Source organism: Thalassophryne amazonica, chromosome 3 (genome assembly GCF_902500255.1).
Source record: "Thalassophryne amazonica chromosome 3, fThaAma1.1, whole genome shotgun sequence".
In the NCBI taxonomy this organism is placed as follows: Eukaryota; Metazoa; Chordata; class Actinopteri; order Batrachoidiformes; family Batrachoididae; genus Thalassophryne; species Thalassophryne amazonica.
This window is the reverse complement of record NC_047105.1, coordinates 6409273-6431381: the sequence shown is the minus strand read 5'-3', so window position 1 is coordinate 6431381 and position 22109 is coordinate 6409273. Positions and strand designations below refer to the sequence as shown.

The following is a 22109-nucleotide window of genomic DNA, read 5'->3' as shown; positions in this document are numbered from 1 at the left end:
ACACACAACATATATATATATATACACACACACACACACACACATATATATATATATATATATACACACACACACACACACACACACATATATATATATATACACACACACACACACACACACACATATATATATATATATATATATATACACACACACACACACACACACATATATATATATATATATATATACACACACACACACACACACACATATATATATATATATATATACACACACACACACACACACATATATATATATATATATATACACACACACACACACACACACATATATATATATATATATATATATATATATATATATACACACACACAGGCTGCATTTATGAGTCATGGCCGTGGAGGTGTACAGAATCTTCTCACAGCTGCTGCTTTTACTGTGACTGCATCAAAATGAACAGTTTTAAAAATGAGTCGTCATAACACAACATCATGTTTATGTAAACTGTGGAATTAATCTGTGCCTCCGTTCTTAACATTAAGAGCTACATTCCACTAACATGCACGCTGGGAGGCTTCTAGCAGCTATATCACGTCGGAAACACCTGAGTACTTTGTTTTCGGACGTCTCTGTAGCTGTTTGCTGTGAATGCCGGAAGTGCACAAAGTAATCCCGGTGGATCATCGGATGGTCACTAACAGCCTGAATCTTAGTCATTATGATTTCAGTGCAACATGTCCTTTAAAACTCTTACGTGCTTCTGTGGCAGTATAGATATTTATGTAGATCTCTGCAGAGGGAATTATGGGTACCGCCACATGCACGTCTTTCTCTGCTGCACCATGTTTGTTGAAGGACTGTAAAATGATATTCATGATTACATTTTTTTTTTTTTTTTTAATCCAAGTCGGTTAATCTTTTTTCTTCTGTGGTCAAATTCCAGCCATAATTAAAGATAGCTGAATGTGCAACTTTTCTTCCCAACAGCCCCTGAACACAACACAATTAATGGGTCAGGAACAGGTGCTGTGACCACTGACCCGCTTCCTGACCCGTGGATGCTAAACGGCAGCGGTGTCCTACCTGCCGGACTGTGCCGCCGTCTTATTGTGTCCTGTGTTCTCCTCACTGACAGGTGAAATGATGTCGAACTGGATGGGCGTTTCGGGGGCAACCAAGGCATCCAATGAGAGGACAGAAAGGGCAGGTGAAGGTTCAGAGCCCACAGAGCTGATGCTGCCCGTCCGGCCCACATGACCCTTACTGGAACACAGAGACAGCCTGGTTCTGTTATCTGAAACACCGCTTTATCTGGATGTAGGTTTAGATCCAGGAGAGGAAACAGCCCCTCACTAACACCTGCCAACATAAAGTTATCTAGCTCTCAGCATTTAATAAAACAAAACCGTTTTTGCTTGAGGCCCGACTGTCCCACCTGGTGGGTCTCATGCTCTCATGTCTCTGTTGGAAAGACGGCGATGGCGTCACAGCCTCCAGGGCTGACTGGTTGACTCTGGCTGCCAGCTCCTACCAACGAGCAGACAGAAGGAAGGAATGAAAACTTAAATATCACATTAGTAAAGCTTGTGTCAATTCCATTTTGAGCGATCTATTAAATTCTGTTCATACTACAGCCCGAATTTCCTACACATAAATGAAGACAATATTGAGTGTATTCTGTTTGGTGACTCACTGATAATGGACGTTGGGGGATTGTTGGTTAAACCCACTGTCAGAAGTCTCGGGGTGATGTTTGACAGTGGTTTTAACTTCGACAAACAAATTGACTGTGTGGTAAAGTCAAGTTTTTAATGAACTATGGCTTTTAGCAAAGGTGAAGCCTTTTTCAAATCGTGTAGATCTGGAAAAAGCCATTCATGCTTTTATTAGTTCTCGGGTGGACTATTGCAATGGGCTTTATGTTGGTGTCTCCCAGTCTTCAGGTGACTTCAAGTGGTTCAAAATGCTGCAGCATGTCTGTTAACTAACACACGTAGACGCGGCCACATCACCCCTGTCCTCTACACTCTGTATTGGCTTCCAGTTCAGGCTAGAATTGATTTGAAATTTTTTATGTTTGTTTTCAAAGCTCTGAATGGTTTGGCCCCTCCATACTTAGCCGAGCAGCTGACACATTGGGACCAAAACGGAGTTTTGAGATCGTCTAACACAGTGGTGTCCAAACTATTCCAGAAAGGGCTGAGAGGGTGCAGGTTTTCTTTGCAGCCACTGACTTCAGCAGGTGATTTCACTGATTAACATCCCTTTGAACAGATGGAATGAGTTCACCAGTAAAATCACCTGCTAGAGTCAGTGGCTGCAAAGAAAACCTGCATCCTCTCAGCCCTTTCTGGAATAGTTTGACACCACTGGTCTAACCAGTGTGCACTAGAGATTCTGAGGTCTAGATACTGCCACTGGAGAGACCGAGCTTTCTCTGTGGCTGCACCAGACTGTGGAACAAGCCCCCCCCCCACCCATCCCTGACCTGGGTCTTTTTAAATCTAAATTGAAAACCTTCCTTTATGAGAGACAGCGGCTAATAACATTGGCTCAGCTTGGTCTAGTATGAAGGCTATTGCCGGCCTCCAAAATATGAAAAATAGCACAAACATCACTTTAAATAGTTTCAACTCAGATACTGAACTAGCTCATGCTCTTAATTGCTTTTATAATCATTTTAACACATCTGATTTTAGCAAGGAAACCCAGGAACTTAGCCTCAACCCTGGTGACCCCTGGCAATTTTCCTTTAACCAACGGGATATTGAAGAAGCCTTCCTCAGCACAAGAGTAAACAAGAATCACGGCCCAGGCAATATCTGCAGCCACTTACTCAAATCTTGTGCAAAAGAGATGAGGCCAGTTTTTTTTTTTTTTTTAAAATCAGTAATCCCACAAACTTGAATGATTTTAGACCTGTTGGCTGAACATCAATCCCGATGAAAATCTTTGAGAAATTGGTACGGTCTAAAATATTAAAAAGCACTATGCATGCATTTGATCATTACAATTTGCTTCCAGGCCTAACAGATGAGTGGAGGACGCCACACTCTGCTTAACTCATTGAGTGCCATTGACGTCTTTTCAGACAGTAACGATCAGCGCCAAAGACGCGTTATCGCGTCAATTACACTTTTTTATGGGGGGGGAATCAGCTGATCTAACTTGTGTAAAAAAATTTGAGTTGTAATCACAAGGGAACCCATTCTGTGGGTGGTAGCAGTGTGAGTGTGGACCGGAGCGCGGCTCACTCTCCAACGTTGTGCGGACGTCTTACGGTTGTACCACTCCTAATCCGAATGATTTCCACCTGGCTGTCTGTCAAACTGTGATGCAGTCATGCTGCTCCAGTCGTTCCATCTTTTTCCTTGGAATGAAAAAATGCCGAGCGCACGACACACACCTCACACAAAGGCTGCTTACAAGCAAATGACGCAATCGACAGGCTCATGCAAGCACACGATTCAAATCCATCAGGTTTTTGAAAAAAATAAAAAAGGTCCAATACGCGGGAGCCAGAGGGAAAAGACGTACCGCTGAGAGAAGAGACAGACGGAGTCCCTCCCCTGACGGGGTTTTTTTTTTTTTTTTTGGTGCATTATACAATAGGATCACTTTTCATAATGTTTGAAATGTCACTGAAGCAAAAACAATTATAATCAAAGACATTTTCTCCTTCAAATGTTGCTTGTCACAAAAAGCCAATTTTCTCAGTTTTTTTGTTAGAAATCAGCATTGTTCTGCAGACAATTACTAAAGAATGGAAAGAGGTACAAAAACTTTTTTTCTGATGATAAAGGAAAGTCTGAAGTTTCTTTTGCTATGTTTGTTGTTGACATGGACACAGAACTCAATTTTCTATGGGTCTTGAAAAAAATACTCAAATGCTGAAAAATCCTGGCACTGGGATGTTCTGAACGTTGAAAATGGCTGGCACTCAATGAGTTAATTTGCTTTTTAGACATCTGGAGGGCAGTGGCTGTCACGTCCAGCTTTTATTTATTGACTTCTCCTCAGCTTTTAACACAATTCAACCTTGTATTTTAACCCAAAGGCTTTTAGAACATTTTAATTTAAGAAACAATCTTGTGGGCTGGATTTTAGACTTTTTAACAAACAGAACACAGAAAGTCAGAGTGAACGGGCTTTTATCAAACACAGCGTGTTCTTCTACGGGCTCACCACAAGGGTGTGTGCTCTCACCTTTGTCATTTATTCTTTACACCAGTATGTGTCAAAGCACTTTTGAAAGTTACTTCTTGAGACTTCCAGAGATGCCACGCAAAAAGAACCAGGATACGTCGGAGGAGCAGGTGTTCGAAGCTAATGCTAATGTGAAACAGCAGGCTGGCGCCGGTGTGGACCGGGGCGAAGCCAGCATGCGGGCTTATATACGTGAAACAATGGCCAAAATGACAACCAATTTCACGAAAGCACTTGACGTTAAGTTGACACCCGTGTTGGAGCTTTTGACGATACAAGGTGGCCGGCTTGACACCCACGAAAATAGGCTGAATGAGTCTGAGCGGTGCATCTCCACTCTTGAGGACGCTGCTGACCCGACTCATATTAGATTGGCCTCACTGGAGAAGTCTGTGCTTTTTTTGACTGACCAGATTGATGATCTAGAAAATAGAGGGCGCAGAAGAAATGTCCGCATTCTTAACTTACCCGAGGATGTTGAGGGGACGAAACCTACCCTGTTTTTTGAGCGCTGGCTTCTTGAGGTGCTGCGCATTAAAACGAAAGAGGGGCGAATCAAGCTTGACAGAGCACATCGTATCACCGGATCCAAGCCCTCTCCTACACAGAAGCCCAGACCCGTGATTGTGCGCTTCCACAACTACCAGGATAAACAACGAGTGATGAACGCTTCTTTGGACATTGGACGAAATGGTCAGATGGTGACGCATGAAGGCGCCACTGTAATGTTTTTCCCTGACATGTCAGCCGCTTTGGCTCGTAAGAGGAAGGGATACGACACGGTGAAGAAGCGGCTCCGGGCACTCGGCGCTGCTTACAGGCAATTATACCCAGCTCTACTAAAGGTTACTTTCCGCGGATCGAGCAAAGTGTTGAACAGCCCATTAGAGGTTCAGCACTTCATTGACTCACTAGAGCTCCCTGTGACTAGCGCCGAGTGAAGACGCGACACAGGCTGTACTGTGGGGCGATTACTTACCATTTGTTTATTTTTCTTTCGCCTACTACCTAACATTGAGTGAGTACATTGACATAACCTTACTGGCATTTATAATTAGTTTGGACACTGGACATTGGGATAGAATAGTTTAGTTTCCTGGCATCCTGGGCTGATGCGTCTTGTTGTCAGGGACTCCACTCGCTTGATCTTCTCTTGTTCTGAGAAGAAGACAGTGTTACGTTTTACGCAACATGTACCTTAAGTACATAGTTATTTGTTTTAAGTGTTTGTTCAGTGTTCTTCTTGGCCTTATTCACAATATTAATTTATGTATGTTTGTGATGGAAATTGACAGATACCCCTGTGTTTTGTTTTTTAGTTATTTTTCATGTCTGGCTTAAAACTGTGCACCTGGAATGTTAAAGGGATACATACACCTGTTAAACGTAAGAAAGTTTTGAATTACCTTAAGAGAGAGGGAGTGCAAATAGCTTTACTACAGGAAACACACTTGAGTGACAGTGAGCATTTAAAACTACAGCAAGGAGGTTTTGGTCAGGTTTATTTTTCTTCTTTTACATCAAGAAGTCGAGGTGTAGCCATTCTGATACAAAAAGGTATTCCGTTCAAGCTCTTGGGCTGCAAAAAAGATTTAAAGGGTTGTTATGTTATTTTAAAGGGACTTGTTTTTGGTGAGGAAATTGCAATTATAAACATTTATAATCCACCTGGCTACCCCAAAGACCTTTTAATTTCAATTTTTTCAATCAATCAACATTTATTTATAAAGCGCTTTACAGCACCGACTGGTGTCCAAAGTGCTTAACATTAAAAACACAAATTTACAAAAAATAAAACACATAAAATAAAATTTTAAAACACCACATAAAAAAGAACATAAAAATAACAGAACATGTCACCTCCCCACTAAGTGTTAAAAGCCAGTTTAAATAAATAAGTCTTTAACTTAGATTTAAAAAGTGCTAGGTCAGGAATAGTACGTAACTCAAGAGGTAGCTCATTCCACGTCTCGGGCCAGCTACTGCGAAAGCATGATCACCCCAGCGTTTATATCTTGACCTTGGAACATCTAAGTAAAGCTGGCCAGACGCCCTTAATGTCCTACTGCAGGTGCGCAAAGTTAAAATTTCAGACAAGTAGGGAGGTGCAAGGCCATAAATAGCTTTAAAAACAAACATTAAAATTTTAAAATCAATTCTAAAACGAACTGGAAGCCAGTGGAGTGAGTACAGGACGGGCGTAATATGCTCATGTCTAAAAGTGTGTCAAAAGACGAGCAGCAGCATTCTGCACCAACTGGAGACGTGCAAGAGACGAATGATTAATGCCCGAATAAAGTGCATTACAATAATCAAGTCTGGAGCTGATGAAAGCATGAATGGCTGTCTCAAGATCACATCTACTGAGAAAATGCTTTATTTTAGCCAAAAGAAGCTGGAAAAAAACTAGCTTTGAAAACAGAATTTATCTGTTGATCGAACCGCTGTCAAATATCACTCCCAAATTCTTGACAGCTGGTTTTACATAGTTAGCCAAAGCACCAAAATTTGGCGTTACCACATTTGGTATGCCAGTGCGCTCAAACACCATGATCTCAGTTTTACCATCATTCAGGTAAAGGAAGTTTTGGGACAGCCACTGCTTTACATCACGAATACAATTAAATAATGATGACAAAGCATCACTCCCATTAGTCCTCACAGTCAGATAGATTTGCAGATCATCTGCATAACAATGAAAGGACAGGTTGTGCTGGGTTATAACTGACCCCAATGGCAGAATGTACAAAGAAAATAGAATCGGCCCAAGGACAGATCCCTGCGGCACTCCACAGCACAGAGGAGCAGTTGATGAGGAAAGGTCCCCAATCATGACAGAAAAGCTCCTTTCAGCCAAATATGATCTAAACCACTTAAGTGCAGTACCATGAATGCCAATAAAATGTTCCAACCGGGAAACAAGTACTGTGTGATCCACAGTATCAAAGGCTGCTGTGAGGTCCAACAGAACCAGCACAGCAGGATTCCCTGCCTTTTGTGAAGATATAGGTTATGCAGCTGTATGGTGGGTACAACACCTCACAGAAAAGGGATATACCTTTTTCTCAAATGCTTCTCAATCATCTACGAGGATTGATTATTTTTTACTTCCAAAGTGTCACCTCAACTCTTATTTCATGCTCTATAGGCCCAATAATGGTTTCGGACCATGCAGCTGTGTTTCTGTTATATAAATTTTCAAAACCAATCAATCAATCCAAATACTGGAGATTTAACCCCTCTCTTTTAACTGACCAGAAGTTTCTATCATATTTTAGAGACGAATTTGCCTTTTTTTCTTACAACTAATTCAAACTCCACTGATAACTCCTCACTGTTGTGGGAAACCTCCAAAGCATTTTCTCATGGGCTTATAATATCATATACATCTACTAAAAGGCATAAGCAAGCTGAACAAAGGAAGATTCTTGAATCTAAATTAAAGCGTGCTGAGGAGAAATGCATACAAAGCCCAACTGCTCATAAAATTAAAGTGATATCAGCGCTTAGAGGTGCCCTAGACACACTTTTGACAGGTGAAGCTCAAAACCAAATCATATTCGCAAAACAAAAGCTGTATGAATTTGGTGATAAAGCAGGAAAATATTTGGCATATATAACAAAGAAAAAGGCAGATTCACAGTCTATTTCCTCTGTAACAGATCATCACCCTTACCAAAAAATAGTACTGATAAGTATATAAAAAGTAAACTAGAAGTATACTTGAAACATACTTGCATATACTACTTTTTGGTAAGGGCAGGGTCACCAAACTTTTGATACATTAAACATTAACACATTTAAACGTTTTTATGAAAATTTATATAAATCCGAAGAACCACCTGATGGTCTTGAGAAAATGGATGCCTTCTTTTCTTCCCTGACCCTTCCATGTCTGTCAGAGGAGCAGAGAAGATCTCTTAATACCCCAATAACTAAAAACAAGCTACTCAATGCTATTAAAGGATTGCAATCTGGTCGATCCCCGGGCACAGATGGACTAAGCGTAGAATTTTACAAAGAATTTCACGATATTTTGATTGATCCTCTACTGAATATGTTAAATGAGTCACTTGTTAAGGGCATACTACCTCACTCATTGAGAGAAGCAAACATTTATCTTATTTTAAAAAAAGATAAATCTCCTGAGGACTGTGCATCATATAGGCCAATTTCGCTCTTGAACGTAGATTTAAAGATTCTATTAAAGACTTTGGCCACACGACTTGAAAAGTGGCTACCCATCTTAATGAAGATCAAACTGGATTTATAAAGACACGCCAGTCTTACAATAATATGCGGCGGCTCCTTAATGTTATTCAGTATTTCACCAATACTCGAGAAGTGGTCTGGTGCTCTCTCTGGATGCTGAGAAAGCGTTTGACCGCATAGAATGGACATACTTATTTTACACTTTACATAAATTTGGCCTAGGAACTACTTTCATCAATTGGATTCAAATTCTTTATAAAAACCCTCTCTCAGCAATCATCACGAATGGCTTGCACTGTCCTTACTTTCCTATATTTAGGGGAACTAGACAGGGTTGTCCCCTGTCACCCTTGTTATTTGCTTTGGCGATGGAGCCTCTGGCAGAGGCCATCAGGACAGATTACAACATCAGTGGCCTCAAAATTGCAGATAGAGAGCACAAGATTACACTCTACGCAGATGATATTTTGGTGCTTGTAACTGAACCTGTGGTGTCTGTCCCCAGACTGATTGAGAAAATTGAAATTTTTAGTTATTTTTCTGGCTACAAAATAAATTTTAACAAATTTGAGGCAATGCCCCTGGGCATTCTACAACAAATACCTACTGACCTATTTTCTTTCAAATGATTTTTAGGTGGTTTTGTTTGTTTAGGAATACGTGTCACCCCTACATTTGAACAGATGTATAAAGCAAATTTGCCTCCTCTACTTGATCGTATTCGGTTTGATTTGGAGAGGTGGAACAGCCTCCCGATCTCTTGGTTAGGACGAATAGCACTACTGAAAATGAATGTTCTCCCCAGGCTGCTTTACCCACTACAAATGTTTCCAGTTGTGCTGACCCATAAGGTGATTAAGCAGGTGAATGTTTGGCTTAGCTCCTTCATATGGTCCAAAAGAAAGCCCCGCCTCAAATTTTCTGTGTTATGCCAACCAGCATTGGAGGGTGGCCTAGATTTGCCCAATATTAGAAACTGTCTTGGTGCACATTTGCGCACAGTAGTGGAATGGGTGCACAATAGACCAACCTCACTTTGGATGGACATAGAAAGAACCATGTCTAATTCTCCGTTGACAGTTTTATTGTTTCTCAAAAAAAATCAAATCCTTAAAAGTTGCTTGCTGAAATCCCATTACTGTGGCCACAGTAATGGCATGGTGGTCAATAAGAAAACTGGAGGGTAGGCTTAATCTGATTTCTAATTTCACTCCTTTGTGTAACAATCCTGAATTCTTGCCTGGGGTAACTGATGGAAGATTTCAGATTTGGGCACAGAAAGGCCTATCCAGTATACAAAATCTATTGGAGAAACATGTGATCATGTCATTTAATCAGCTAGTTAAGAAATATGATATCTCAAGGAGAGACGTTTATCAATACCTCCAGGTAAGAGACTGTCAAGAAAGATACTGCAGATTTAAATTTTGGGAAAACATCAGACGCTGAAAGACAAATTTTCCTCACAGGGTCACCTAGTTCTATAAAAGCGTTTTATAATATTCTAAAAGACTGTACTACCGCAGACACATTTATTCTCTTTAAAATAAAACCAATAAATACATATGGGAAAAAAAAATATGCAGATGACACAGTGATTGTCAGTCTGCTGAGGGACAGTGAGAGCAGCCGCGGCCCTGTAGTTGACCATTTTGTTAAATGGTGTGAGGACTCATATCTTCAGCTCAATACATTAAAAACCAAAGATATGGTCATTGATTTTAGGAAGCCTGCCAGCACACCTGACAACACAATAATTAATGGTCAACCAGTTGAAATTGTGCAAACTTATAAATACCATTCGCTGAAGTTTGAGGCAAACTGTGAGGCGGTGTGCAGGAAGGGACACCAGAGCTTGTTCTGCCTCAGGAAGCTGTCCTGCTTCCACATCGGCCAAATCATGTTAACACCATTTTATTGTGCTTTTATTGAATCTCTTATCTTTTTCTTTGGTGGCCGGGTTTGGCAGTCTGACAGTCTCCTGAAGGACAGGAACAGACTGGGTCAGATTATTAAATGGTCCAGTTGGCTGATTGGTGAGTAGCAACTGAGTTTAGAGTCCATGTACACCAAACAATTACAGCGGACAACCAGCTGCATCACTAGTGATAACTCCCACCCTCTGGCTAACGAATTCCAGCTCCTACCTTCTGGCAGTAGGTTCAAAGTCCCAAGGTGTAGGACAAAACACTACAGGAGCAGATTCATTCCAGCGGCAATTGTCCACTTGAATAAATATTAGCTGGGTTTGCACTTCATTTATTTATTTGCGTTTTGCACATAGATTTGATGCTGGCCATCTTTTAGTGGTGATGCCCGTTTTTGGTTTTTGTAAGCTTGTGAGTGCCCAGTTGTGTCTGTGTTATGTTTTTGTTTTGCATATGTTCTCTGTTAGTGTTTTTATTGTTAATGTTGTGCCTGACTAACATGGACACCTTTTCTGTTTGCTGCAACACAAATCTACCTACGGGTACAAATAAAGTCACCTGAAACTTATTGGCAAACCCCATTTTAACTCATTTTGAGTGGTTTTAGATGCATTGAAAGCAAAAAGAAGACACAAAAATTACATTTATGTTGTAATATTTGTAATATGAAAGTTCTTTGTTGCATGTTTCTGTCAATGTCTAAGTTAATAAAATAATGTTGAAAAGGTCATAAATAAGAACACATTAATATTTGATGGACATAACATTTGCTCGTTTCTTGAAAATGACTCACTGTACCTTTAATCCAGTGAAGCATGCAGTTTTTCTGTCATGACAGTTTCGTTTTTGTTTTTTTCACTCAACATTTTTAAGTGGGATTGCATTACTTTTTAAAAATAATATAACTACTAATGGTGTTTGAACAAGTGTGTCTCTCTCTCTCCATAAATTTCTGAATATCAGTATCTAGAAGGCACTCTGGATTATTTAATGAAAGATTTTGATGGAGTGTTTTTTCCTTTCAGAGCGGACAGAGACGCTGTCTGCTCTGAGCTGCCTTCATCGTGTCATCGATGTGGCTTCACAGAACGTTGAAGTTGCTCACTGGTGGTGATCTCTGCTGTTTGCAGCTGAGCTGATATGAAGAAAGCGAGAAATATATTTCCTTTTTCGTTAATTATTTGGTTGAAATTGCAAAATAAAGCAAAACTACAATTCTATAAGCTTGAAATACGATCGAAGCGGTACATTTTCAGCAACACTGCAGTTAATTTTTTGGAAAATCTGTGCTGGGTGGCACAGCCAATTTGAACCTGAGAGTCAGGCAGAAATAGTAATGGGCAGCGCCGTGCACCCTAGCCAGAACCCCGACAGATATACGAGGTCTCTTAGATAATAAACCGACCCTTTTATTTTTTTTTGTTAACTATATGGATTTGAATGACATGCGATTACACCAATCATGCTTGAACCCTCGTGCGCATGCGTGAGTTTTTTCACGCGTGTCGGTGACGTCATTTCCCTGTGGGCAGGCCTTGAGTGAGATGTGGTCCCGCCCTCTCGGCTGAATTCCTTTGTTTCACACGCTGCTCGAGACGGCGCGCGTTGCTTTATCAAAATTTTTTCTGGACCTGTGAGGAATATCCGAGTGGACACTATTCGAGAAATTAAGCTGGTTTTCTGTGAAAAGTTTAACGGCTGATGAGAGATTATGGGGTGTTTCTGTCGGTGTAAGGACTTCCCACGGAGCGGGACGTCCTGCAGCGCTTCCAGGCGCTGTCGTCGGCCTGTTTCGAGCTGAAAACATCCTAATTTAAGGCTTGATTCACCCAGGACATCGTGAGAGAACAGAGAAGATTCAGAAGAGGCCGGCATGAGGAATTTATGCGGACATTCCACTGTTTAAGGACATTTTTTTAATGAAAGACGTACGCGCAAATTCACCGAGTCGTTTCCGTGACGACTCGGCAAATCTGTGTGCGCCGCGACAGGAAAAACACCTCCGTGTTGAAAACCATTTGTAGAATTCAGGCGGCTTTTAATGGCTTTCAACAAGTGAGTAACTGAGAAATTGTTTAACAGCTTGGGCATGTTCCAACTTGCCCGTTAAGATTTCCAACGGAGGTGTTTTTCCTGCTGCGACCCCCCGCGGTCGGGTCCAGCCCGACATGCGACTCTGCCCGCATGTTCTTTCATTACAAAATGACCGTTAACAATGGAATGTCCGAATAAACTCCTCATGCCGACTTCTTCTGAAAGTTCTCTGACGACTTACTGCGTCAACAGAGCCTGAAATGTGGAAGTTTTCAACTTGAAACGGCGAGACGCTGCCGCCTCGAAGTGCAGATCGCCGTCAGGCACCATGGACCGTCCTTAAAGCGACACTACCAGACCAAAATCTCTCATCAGCCGTTAAAATTTTTACCGAAAACCAGCTGAATTTATTGAATGGTGTCCACTCAGTTGTGCCTTACAGTTTTGAAAAAATTTTTATCAAACAAAGCAACAGTCTCTGAGCCATTCCTAAACAATGAAAAAAATCGACGAGCGGGTGGGCGACTCCTCACTCAAAGACTGCCCACAGGCGAATGACGTAACCGACAGGCGTGAAAAAACTCTCGCATGCCCACGAGGGTTCAAGCATGTCTGATGTAATCACAGATGATTCAAATCCATATGGTTTTTGAAAAAAATAATAAGGTCGGATACTTTTCTAATAGACCTCGTACTTCTGACGACTGCGCCCAGGAAATCATTGGACACAATCGACAAATGTTTTTCACTGAGCTTCTGCAGAAATTAGCATATCCATTGATTCCACACAGTTCACAGCATCGTCCCCGAAGTCAAAGTCGGTAAACTTTTCTTGCCAACAAAGCTGCAGTAGCAGCTGGTTTCCACAACTCTAACCAAACCATGCAGGAGCCAGAACACCTCCCTGAGGAACTCCAGATTTCCAAATTCAGGATTTCATGATTTCAAAATTCAGGCAAGTGAACACTGAGTCAGCTGCATGAGAGTTGAAGCAACACTTGGTGTTTAAATGTAGGTTCATGAAGGGAACCCACCTCTGCGTTCTCGCTCAGGTAGATCTGCCTGGAGATGTTGTTGATGGTGGCGATCCACTGTCGAGGAAGCAGCAGAGAGACGGTGTCAGGAATCAAAGTGACGGACAGTCAACACAACATACAGTGAGATCTTCTCCTTACCTCCTCGCAGTCTTTCCTGCTCTCAGCCTGCAGCGTCACCACTCTACCAAAAGAACCAAAGCTTGTCAAAAGTACTTCCTGATGCACTTCTGTTCATCTGACAGCCAGAAAAACATCTTACTTTTTGCCATCGAAGGAGGTAACCTGGAAGCAGAAGCGCCGGTCGTCACTGTCTACTGCCATGACAGAGCAGTTGTCAAGATCTGTGACCAGTCCACCAGCGACCTCGCCCCGGCCCTGCTGCATCAAGTTACCGCCCTGCGTGAAGAAGTACTGACGCTCCCACGACGACGACACCAGGCCGGTCTTACTGACAGATGGATGACAGAAAAGTTTTCAGAGAATGTGTGAGAAAAAAAAAGTTCCACATGCAAAGAAAAAAGGACCGGCAGCTGGGCAATTCTACGGTAACAGAATTACAACAGCAGCAAAATCTGGCCATATTTTATCTTAAAAATAGTCTCCGATTGTAAATCTGGTACCGTGGAATCACCCAGATGCCACACCGAAGAATTTACTGTACTGATCCTGAGCAGGAAGCCCGCTTCCACAACGGGAAGCACTGGTGTGCGACCTACTTGCGGATGTAGAGGTAACCCTGCTTCCTGGTCAAGTTGCGACACACGGGTGAGTGGGCGGGGTCAGGGTCACACGGTGCATACAGGGGGTCACATGACCTCTCTATCTGCTGGATAGTCTGCTGCATTTGGCCCAGCTCCTCCTCCATCTCCCGACGCACACTGGGCGCGTGCAGACAGACAGACACACAGACACACAGTTGATCAATTATTGCAAAATTAAAGAATTTGAAATTTGAAAGAATCCCTGTTTCCAGACATTTATATAATAACACACCTGGCAAACAGTTATTTGTATTTGACATGCAGCCAAGTGACAGGAGCTGGTACTGCAGGTATTATCCTGTTGAAGTGTCGCTGAGTTGGCCACACCTCCTCACACAAACAATTTGTTCGACTGATTCTCTGCCTGCGTCCCTGTGTGATTTTTTTTTTTTTACGTTCACATAGCAACACATGTAGGTGGCTTCCTGTCAATTACAGGAATCACATTTTCTTGCAGGTGCAGCAGCTCAAGCACCAAGAAGGCACGCGGCATCAACTAAACTGATATGTGCAAAAGCAAGCTAGCTATGATGATTTTTATCACCAGCGTTACTACTAGCTCATCGCTCACTCCCTGCCATGCTTTCCATCCTAGGTTATGGCGACAGCTATTGTAGCTAGCCATTGCCCGTTTTGCTCAGGGTCATGACACCAAATCCAGTATGTACCTGCATATTGAGCTGGCAAAAGTTTTACACTCAGTCATGAAAGTGAACCATGAGGGGAAAAAATAAAATAAAATAACTGAAAATTTTTGGCAAAGGCTGCAGCCCCTGAGGGGAGGGGGGGTCTGGGGGTTCTCCCCCAGTAAAATCTGAGATGTCAGATGCATCCTGGTGCATTTTCTGGTCTATTTACCCACCAATAAAATCTAAAAAAAAAAAAAAATCTATTTTTGTTAGGTCTGATCAGTTTTTCCCACCTCAGTCTTTTCACACAACTTGTATTGTGCTACCAGCCTTTAATTAAAAAAAAACAACAAAAAGAATGTGGCTCAAAAGTACACAGTAAAGGAAATTAACTCAAAATAATAATTCTCAGTATCAATTCAAAGGGAACAATAGAGGTATTTGTGGCACATTAATGCATCAACACATTAATGCATTAACAACATTAATGCATCCGGTTCTCGACCAGAAAAAGGTGCTTTGCCCTCTTCAGGTCGGTGGAGTGTCCTTGCCTCAAGTGGAGGAGTTTAAGTATCGCGGGGTCTTGTTCACGAGTGAGGGACGGATGGAGCATGAGATCGATAGATGGATCAGTGCAGCATCTGCAGTGATGGGCCGAGATGAGTTTCCTCCGCAGGGTGGCTGGGCGCTCCCTTAGAGATAGGGTGAGGAGCTCGGTCACTCGGGAGGAGCTCAGAGTCGAGCTGATGCTCCTCCACGTCGAAAGGAGTCAGTTGAGGTGGCTCGGGCATCTTTTCCAGATGCCCCCTGGACGCCTCGCTGGAGAGGTGTTCCGGGCACGTCCCACTGGAGGAGGCCCCGGGGAAGACCCAGGACATGCTGGAGGGACTACATCTCTTGGCTGGCTTGGGAACGCCTTGGGGTTCCCCCAGAGGAGCTGGGGGAGGTGTGTGTGGATCGGGAGGTCAGGGCGACTTTGCTTGAGCTGCTGCCCCCCCGACCTAACTCTGGATAAAGCGGAAGAAAATGGATGGATGGATGATGCATCAACTTGTTAAACCTTCACTTATTTCTGACTTTTCCTACTTTAGGCAGGAGTTTTGGAGCTATTAATAATCTTTCTTTTCAAATGTTTGGCCACCTTGTGGACAGATGTCTGGGTGTCCTGTTGCTTTCGCTGGGACAATCCCAGTTCCTGCCTGCATTCATCTTTCTGTTCTTTTGCTTTTCCTGAGACTTAAATTCTTGCCTGTATGCTAACAGTGTTAGCATTGTAAGCAGCTTTGGTAGCATCATCCGTTAGCACCACTTAATCTATGATTACTGGAAAAATATGCAGCTCATAACTTCGAATGTCCACAACAAAGAAAACTGTTAGGAGAACCACCGCACATTCCCCCAAAATATGATTAAATAAGCACAAATCCAAACCAAAAAAAAACTGTTCTTCCATGGATTTTATTGGCAGCTTGCAAACCAACACGGATCACTAATGCCACCAACTGACTGGCCGTAGAACATGAATGGATTCAGACGTATGTTGTCAAAAATAACCTGAAAACGTTCACCACATAAGCAAAACCCTGGATTTCCGTGAATTTCCGGAAAACTTTCATCCCTGTACACTGTATGCTCTTCCTGACTCTAACAGCATGTGTACAATGAGGCACAGAGGGCCTCAAACCAATAATCTTTCCAATGGGAGGTAAGTCTTTAATCTACACACCGACATCTGAAGGTAGTGCTGTGTTTTCAAATAAAGGTCTGATTCCCGCAGTGATGTTTCCACATCACATAAATTTAGCATTCAGTTTTTGATTTCATGTCAGGTTCTAGTGCTCGGGTCACGGTGACACACTGAAAAACCTCAGTGTGGGGACAGGGGTCTTACTTTTGGACACTGGTTCCGATGGTTCCCAGGAAGTCCTCCCATTGCTGGCTGAGATTTTCTGAACCCAACTTGAAGAAACTGATCTACAAACACACACACACGTTACTCAAAAACATCTTTTTTCTCCCTCCCTTGTTTTTAATGGTTGAGTCTGACCTGAAATTTTATTTTGGGATAGATCCCCAAAAACCAGAACAGAACCTTAAACTGACAACAGGACACATTAAATAAAGAACTTTTTGGAAAACTTGGTGACAAGTTTTGGACAAACTGAAATCCAGCTGCCTGTTTGGATGTACAATGTGTTGTTCACGTTGTGTTTTTCAGATTATAAATGCTGCGTTCAGGTACCTGGGCCTGCGCGAATGTACGATGTGTCATTATGGGGGGTCTGGGGGGATCTCCCTCAGAATTTTTTTTTAAAAGAGCAAGTCAAATTTAGTATATTCTGGTGAATTTTAATGGGTATGAAGTCCTCTGAAACAAATAAAAGTCACTTCAAACTGTCAAGTAAAAATTCTTTGTCTTCTGTAGTATTTTGATCTGTTCTAATCCAGTGAATGCACCAAATGGGTGCTGTGTCACTGGCTGTACAGTCAATAAAATACAAAATTAGGGCCTAAAGCAACTGACAGCGTTGTTCTGCTGTGCACAAAGTAACACTGTCACCAGTTTTGAAAACGCATGTGCACTGAGAAACTAAAAACTAGGTTATTCACATTTAATTGGTAAAATGCTCTCACGAGTAAAACAGAGCTGCAACAAATTATTTTAGTAATCAATTAACCATTTTTTGTTGTTTGTTTTTTACTTAATGTGCGTTTTGCCATTATTTTTTGAAGTGAGTTATTATTAAAAGGCCTCTGTCACGCAACATCAACGTTTGAACGTGTAATAAAGTTATACTCTTGTCAAAAAACATACCTGGAGTAATGTTTTGTTTTATTTTGCACATACTCGTACATACATCACCGACACACCACAAAGAGATTTCCATCAGGTTTCACCCGATTATGAGAATTTTTAGATGCCTACAGCAACTATCTCAACCACTGACAACAGCAAGAGCAACAGCAAGAGTCCACAGAAGTATTTTAAAGGCCTGACTAAAGTGTAATGTGATCTTTAATAAGTTATTTTCATGAAAAAAGACAAATGTGCAGTTTACTGCATTTTATTTCTTGTGTAAAAACACAGCTTACATGTTTGACCAAAACAAATTGTCATTAAACTTAAATAAAACAGGGATGAAGTGGAGGTTTAAGAGTCAGTAGTTGTTCACAGGAAACAGTTATTTATTTCTATATTTATTTATTTATGTTCATTGTTAGTTGGTTTTACTTTTTCTGTTGTTTTTTGTTTTATCAGGTTCTTTTTCTCAAAAATTGTATTGTAGCAATATTAGTTATTACTTTTGTTGTTGTTGCTATTATTAATATATATATAAATAAAAATATTACAATTCGTAATACATTTGACTCTTATAACAAACGCTAAGCCATTAATTATTTATTATACAGAAAACAAATGCACAAACTGCTGAGATGCGAACAGCTTAAAGCTAACATTGAAAATGCCATAGACATGCTAACGCGTTAGCATCAGGCCTGTTTTTAAGTTATAAAATACATCCATCAACTGTTTAAGAAGATCATGACAGGTCGGTTTCATAAAAAAGCTAAATATTACTCACAGACATATGCTCTTTAGGGTTTTAGCGGGGGAAAATTAAGTTAAGGCTACTCGTAAATAATACCATCGAAGCAGTGAGTCGGAAGAATGCTTCATTGGTTCAAAGCAAAGCCACGCCTTGCTCTACTTGGGGAATGTCTGGCAATGTTCCCACAAAGACAGGGAGGAGAAGGACCGTGGCTCATGGCAAGCAGTAAACAGAGCGGAGAGGAGTGAAAATTCACACAGTTCCTTCCTCCGCAGTCCACGCTGATATTGCTGCTGCTTTGATTGGCGCAGAATGGGATGGTGCTTTGACAGAGAGAGTATCATATTTTGGCCCCCAAACATGCATGACACCACATGTGTACGCGTATGTGTGTTTAAATTTTCCAAATGACGGAAATCCGTCGTGGTGACTGAGAACTTTAACCCATGTACGATGTGCTGTTGTTCACATTGTGTTTTTCAGATTATGAATGCTGCGTTCAGGTACCTGGGCCTGCATGTAGCCCAGCAGCGGCTCCAGCAGGGCCGTCTTCTTCTTGTACTGCAGCGTATTCAGCGAGCAGAAGTAGTGCATCATGGTCTGGTGCTGTTTCTTGCGGGAGGTGTAGACGTCCTCCACAGCCTCCGCCCGCAGCTGGAACATAACGTACCCAAGGATCCTTTTTATTATCCGTGACCACTGTACCATTAAGTCTGCGTAAACCTGTTGACAGCCGAGCAGGTTCCAGATAATCTGGCGGTCCATACTGAGACCAACACTTTATTTCAGAAAGCTGCTGGATTCAGGTCAGTTCAGTCATAAAGGAGATGAGTCACATGACTGAGATCCTTAAAAACAGCAAAAATGATGCTGCTGTTTGTTTTTGTGTCAGGCTGGATCCCAGCGGTCAGCATGAGAGAGGCGAGGTTCTCCCTGGACAGGACACCAGTCTCTCGCAGGGCAGGAAAATGAATTTTGTTATTTTCACACCATGTGGAGCTGCACGTTTATTGTCAAACTACTTAAAAAATGTTTACCGATGCTGGCACTTAGCCGCTTGTGTAAAGATAACAGGATTTACATGGACGCATCATGTTAACACACTAATGTACAGTGGGGTAAAAAAAAGTATTGAGTCAACTCCTCATTGTGCAAGTTCTCCTACTTAGAAAGATGAGAGAGGTCTGTAATTTTCATCATAGGTACACTTCAACAATGAGAGACAAAATGAGAAAAAAAAAAAAAAAATCCAGGAAATCACACTGTAGGAATTTTAAAGAATTTATTTGTAAATTATGGTGGAAAATAAGTATTTGGTCACCCACAAACAAGCAAGATTTCTGGCTCTCACAGACCTGTAACTTCTTCTTTAAGAAGCTCTTCTGTCCTCTACCTGTTACCTGTATTAATGGCCAGGAGCGCAGCACCAAATTCTGGGTCCTAAGTACTAGCCACAGACCCCCCCCCCCCCCCCCCCCCCCACCCCGTTATGCTCTTTTTTTTTTTATTAATGCAAACACCAAATTTCTAATACATAGTCAAACCAGGTCTAAATCATGTATACCTTAGATCACACCTGGGAGTCAGAACCTTTTTTAAAGTTGGGGGAGCAATATTGAGTTGGGGGGTCTGGGGGACCAAATAGCACCATTTTTCTATAGCTAGCTTTCAAGCTCACCTCTCTTTTCAAAGAATTTGGTTAACAGCTGCTTTCCCTCATTTAGTTTTCTTTCCCTGTCCTTTTTTCCTCTTCTTTTTTGAAATCCGGACTTTGATTTTTTTTTTTTTTTTTTTTTTAGGAAAGACATATTTTATATCAGCCTAACACCAGAGCTGCAACTAATGATTATCTTACTAATCAGTTCATTGGTGGATTATTTTTTTTGATTGTTTTGTTTTTTTACTAACATGAGTTTTGCCATTATTTCTTTAAGTGAGATATTATTAAAAGGCCTTTGTCACACAACATCAACGTTTGAGCTTGTAACAAAGTTATGTTATATTCTCGTCAAAAACATACTTGGAGTAGTGTTTTGTTTTATTTTGCACATACATCACAAACACACCACAGAGAGATTTCCATCAGGTTTAGATGCCTACAGCAACTGTCTCAACCACTGACAACATATTACAGCAAGAGTCCATGAAAGTATTTTAAAGGCCTGACAAAAGTGTAATATGTTATATTTAATAAGGTATTTTCATGAAAAACAGACAAATGTGTAGTTTAATGCATTTTTTTTTCTTGTGTAAAAACAGAGCTCAGATGTGGTTTGAATTAAACAAATTGTCATTAAACTTAATAAAACAGGGATGAAGTGGAGGTTTAAGAGTCACTAGGTGTTCACAGGAAACACATTTCTATATTTATTTATGTTCATTGTTAGTTGGTTTAATCTTTTCTGTTTTGTTTTATCAGATTCTTTTTGTCCGTTTCTCTAAAACTGTATTGTGGCATTATTAGTTATTATTGTTGTTGTTTCTATTATTATTATTAATATATAAATACAAATAAATGAATAAAATATTGCACATTTGACTCTTTTACGACAACAAACGCTGAGCCATGAATTATTATACATAAAACAAATGTGCTGACAGGTGCAACAGCTTAATGATAACTTCAACATTGAAAACGTCATAGACATGCTAACACGTTAGCATCAGTCCCGTTTTTAAGTTATAAAATACATCTATCAACTGTTTCAGAAGACCATAACAGGTCAGATTAACATAAAACGGTAAATGTTACTTACAGACATATGCTCTTTTGGGTTTTAGTGGGGAAAAATTAAGATTAAGCAAAATAAAACACTGAATCAACAAAGCACCAGATCGAAGCAGTGATTCGCAGATCAAAGCACTGCTTTGATTGGTTCAAGGTTCAAAGCAAAGCCGCGCTGCAGAAACGGTTGATTTATATGGAAGAAACGAAACATTTGCGGTAAAACAAAGTTATTTAACAACTAATTGATGACTAAATTAGTTGACAACTATTTTAATAATCGATTAGCTGTTTCAGCACTACTAAACACCTCTTTGTCAGATCCCATTTGGGATGTGTGTGTGTGTGTGTGGGGGGGGGGGGGGGGGGGGGGGGTGTCACCTGTGCGCCTGGACTGCAGGGGTGAGAAGGGCCCTCAGAGATGTTTCAATATTATTGTTAGAGCAGAATTATGTTTTGCAACATTTATACATTCATTCTAATTATATTCTTTTACAACATGAATTGTATGGACATTAATAACATGCAACACAAAAATGTATTTAATGCCAGTTTTTTGTGCCCCCCCAATGCTCTGGGCCCTGGGGACATAGTACCCTTTACCCCCCCAGTCCGACGCCCCTGTTAATGGCACCTGTTTGCACTTGTTATCTGTATAAAAGACACCTGTCCACAGCCTCAAACAGTCAGACTCCAAACTCAACTATGGCCAAGACCAAAGAGCTGTCGAAGGACACCAGGAAGAAAATTGTAGATGTGCACCAGGCTGGGAAGAGTGAATCTACAATAGTCAAGCAGGTTGGTGTGAATAAATCAACTGTGGGAGCAATTGTAAGAAAATGGAAGACATACAAGACCACTGATAATCTCCCTCGATCTGGGGCTCCACGCAAGATCTCATCCCATGGGGTCAAAATGATCATGAGAATGATGAGCAAAAATCCCAGAACTACATGGAGGGACCTGATGAGTGACCTGCAGAGAGCTGGGACCAAAGTAACAAAGGCTACACACTACACAGAGAGGGACTTACCTCCCATCCAGTGCCAGGTGTGT

The 22109-nt window shown here is 41.3% G+C and overlaps 1 protein-coding gene across 2 annotated transcripts in view; it reads right to left on the bottom strand.

Annotated features, from left to right (window-relative positions):
* appl1 (adaptor protein, phosphotyrosine interaction, PH domain and leucine zipper containing 1) overlaps positions 1 to 22109 on the bottom strand; it is a 72527-nt gene that overhangs the window by 13063 nt on the left and 37355 nt on the right. For both annotated transcript variants that reach the window (XM_034165241.1, XM_034165232.1), the window contains exons 8-15: positions 18836 to 18982; positions 16669 to 16751; positions 14104 to 14265; positions 13647 to 13835; positions 13526 to 13568; positions 13385 to 13441; positions 1406 to 1497; positions 1054 to 1233 (exon numbers count right to left, since the gene is read on the bottom strand). In XM_034165241.1, coding sequence (XP_034021132.1) covers positions 1054 to 1233; positions 1406 to 1497; positions 13385 to 13441; positions 13526 to 13568; positions 13647 to 13835; positions 14104 to 14265; positions 16669 to 16751; positions 18836 to 18982 — 953 coding nt within the window. The remainder of the gene's footprint in view (positions 1 to 1053; positions 1234 to 1405; positions 1498 to 13384; positions 13442 to 13525; positions 13569 to 13646; positions 13836 to 14103; positions 14266 to 16668; positions 16752 to 18835; positions 18983 to 22109) is intronic.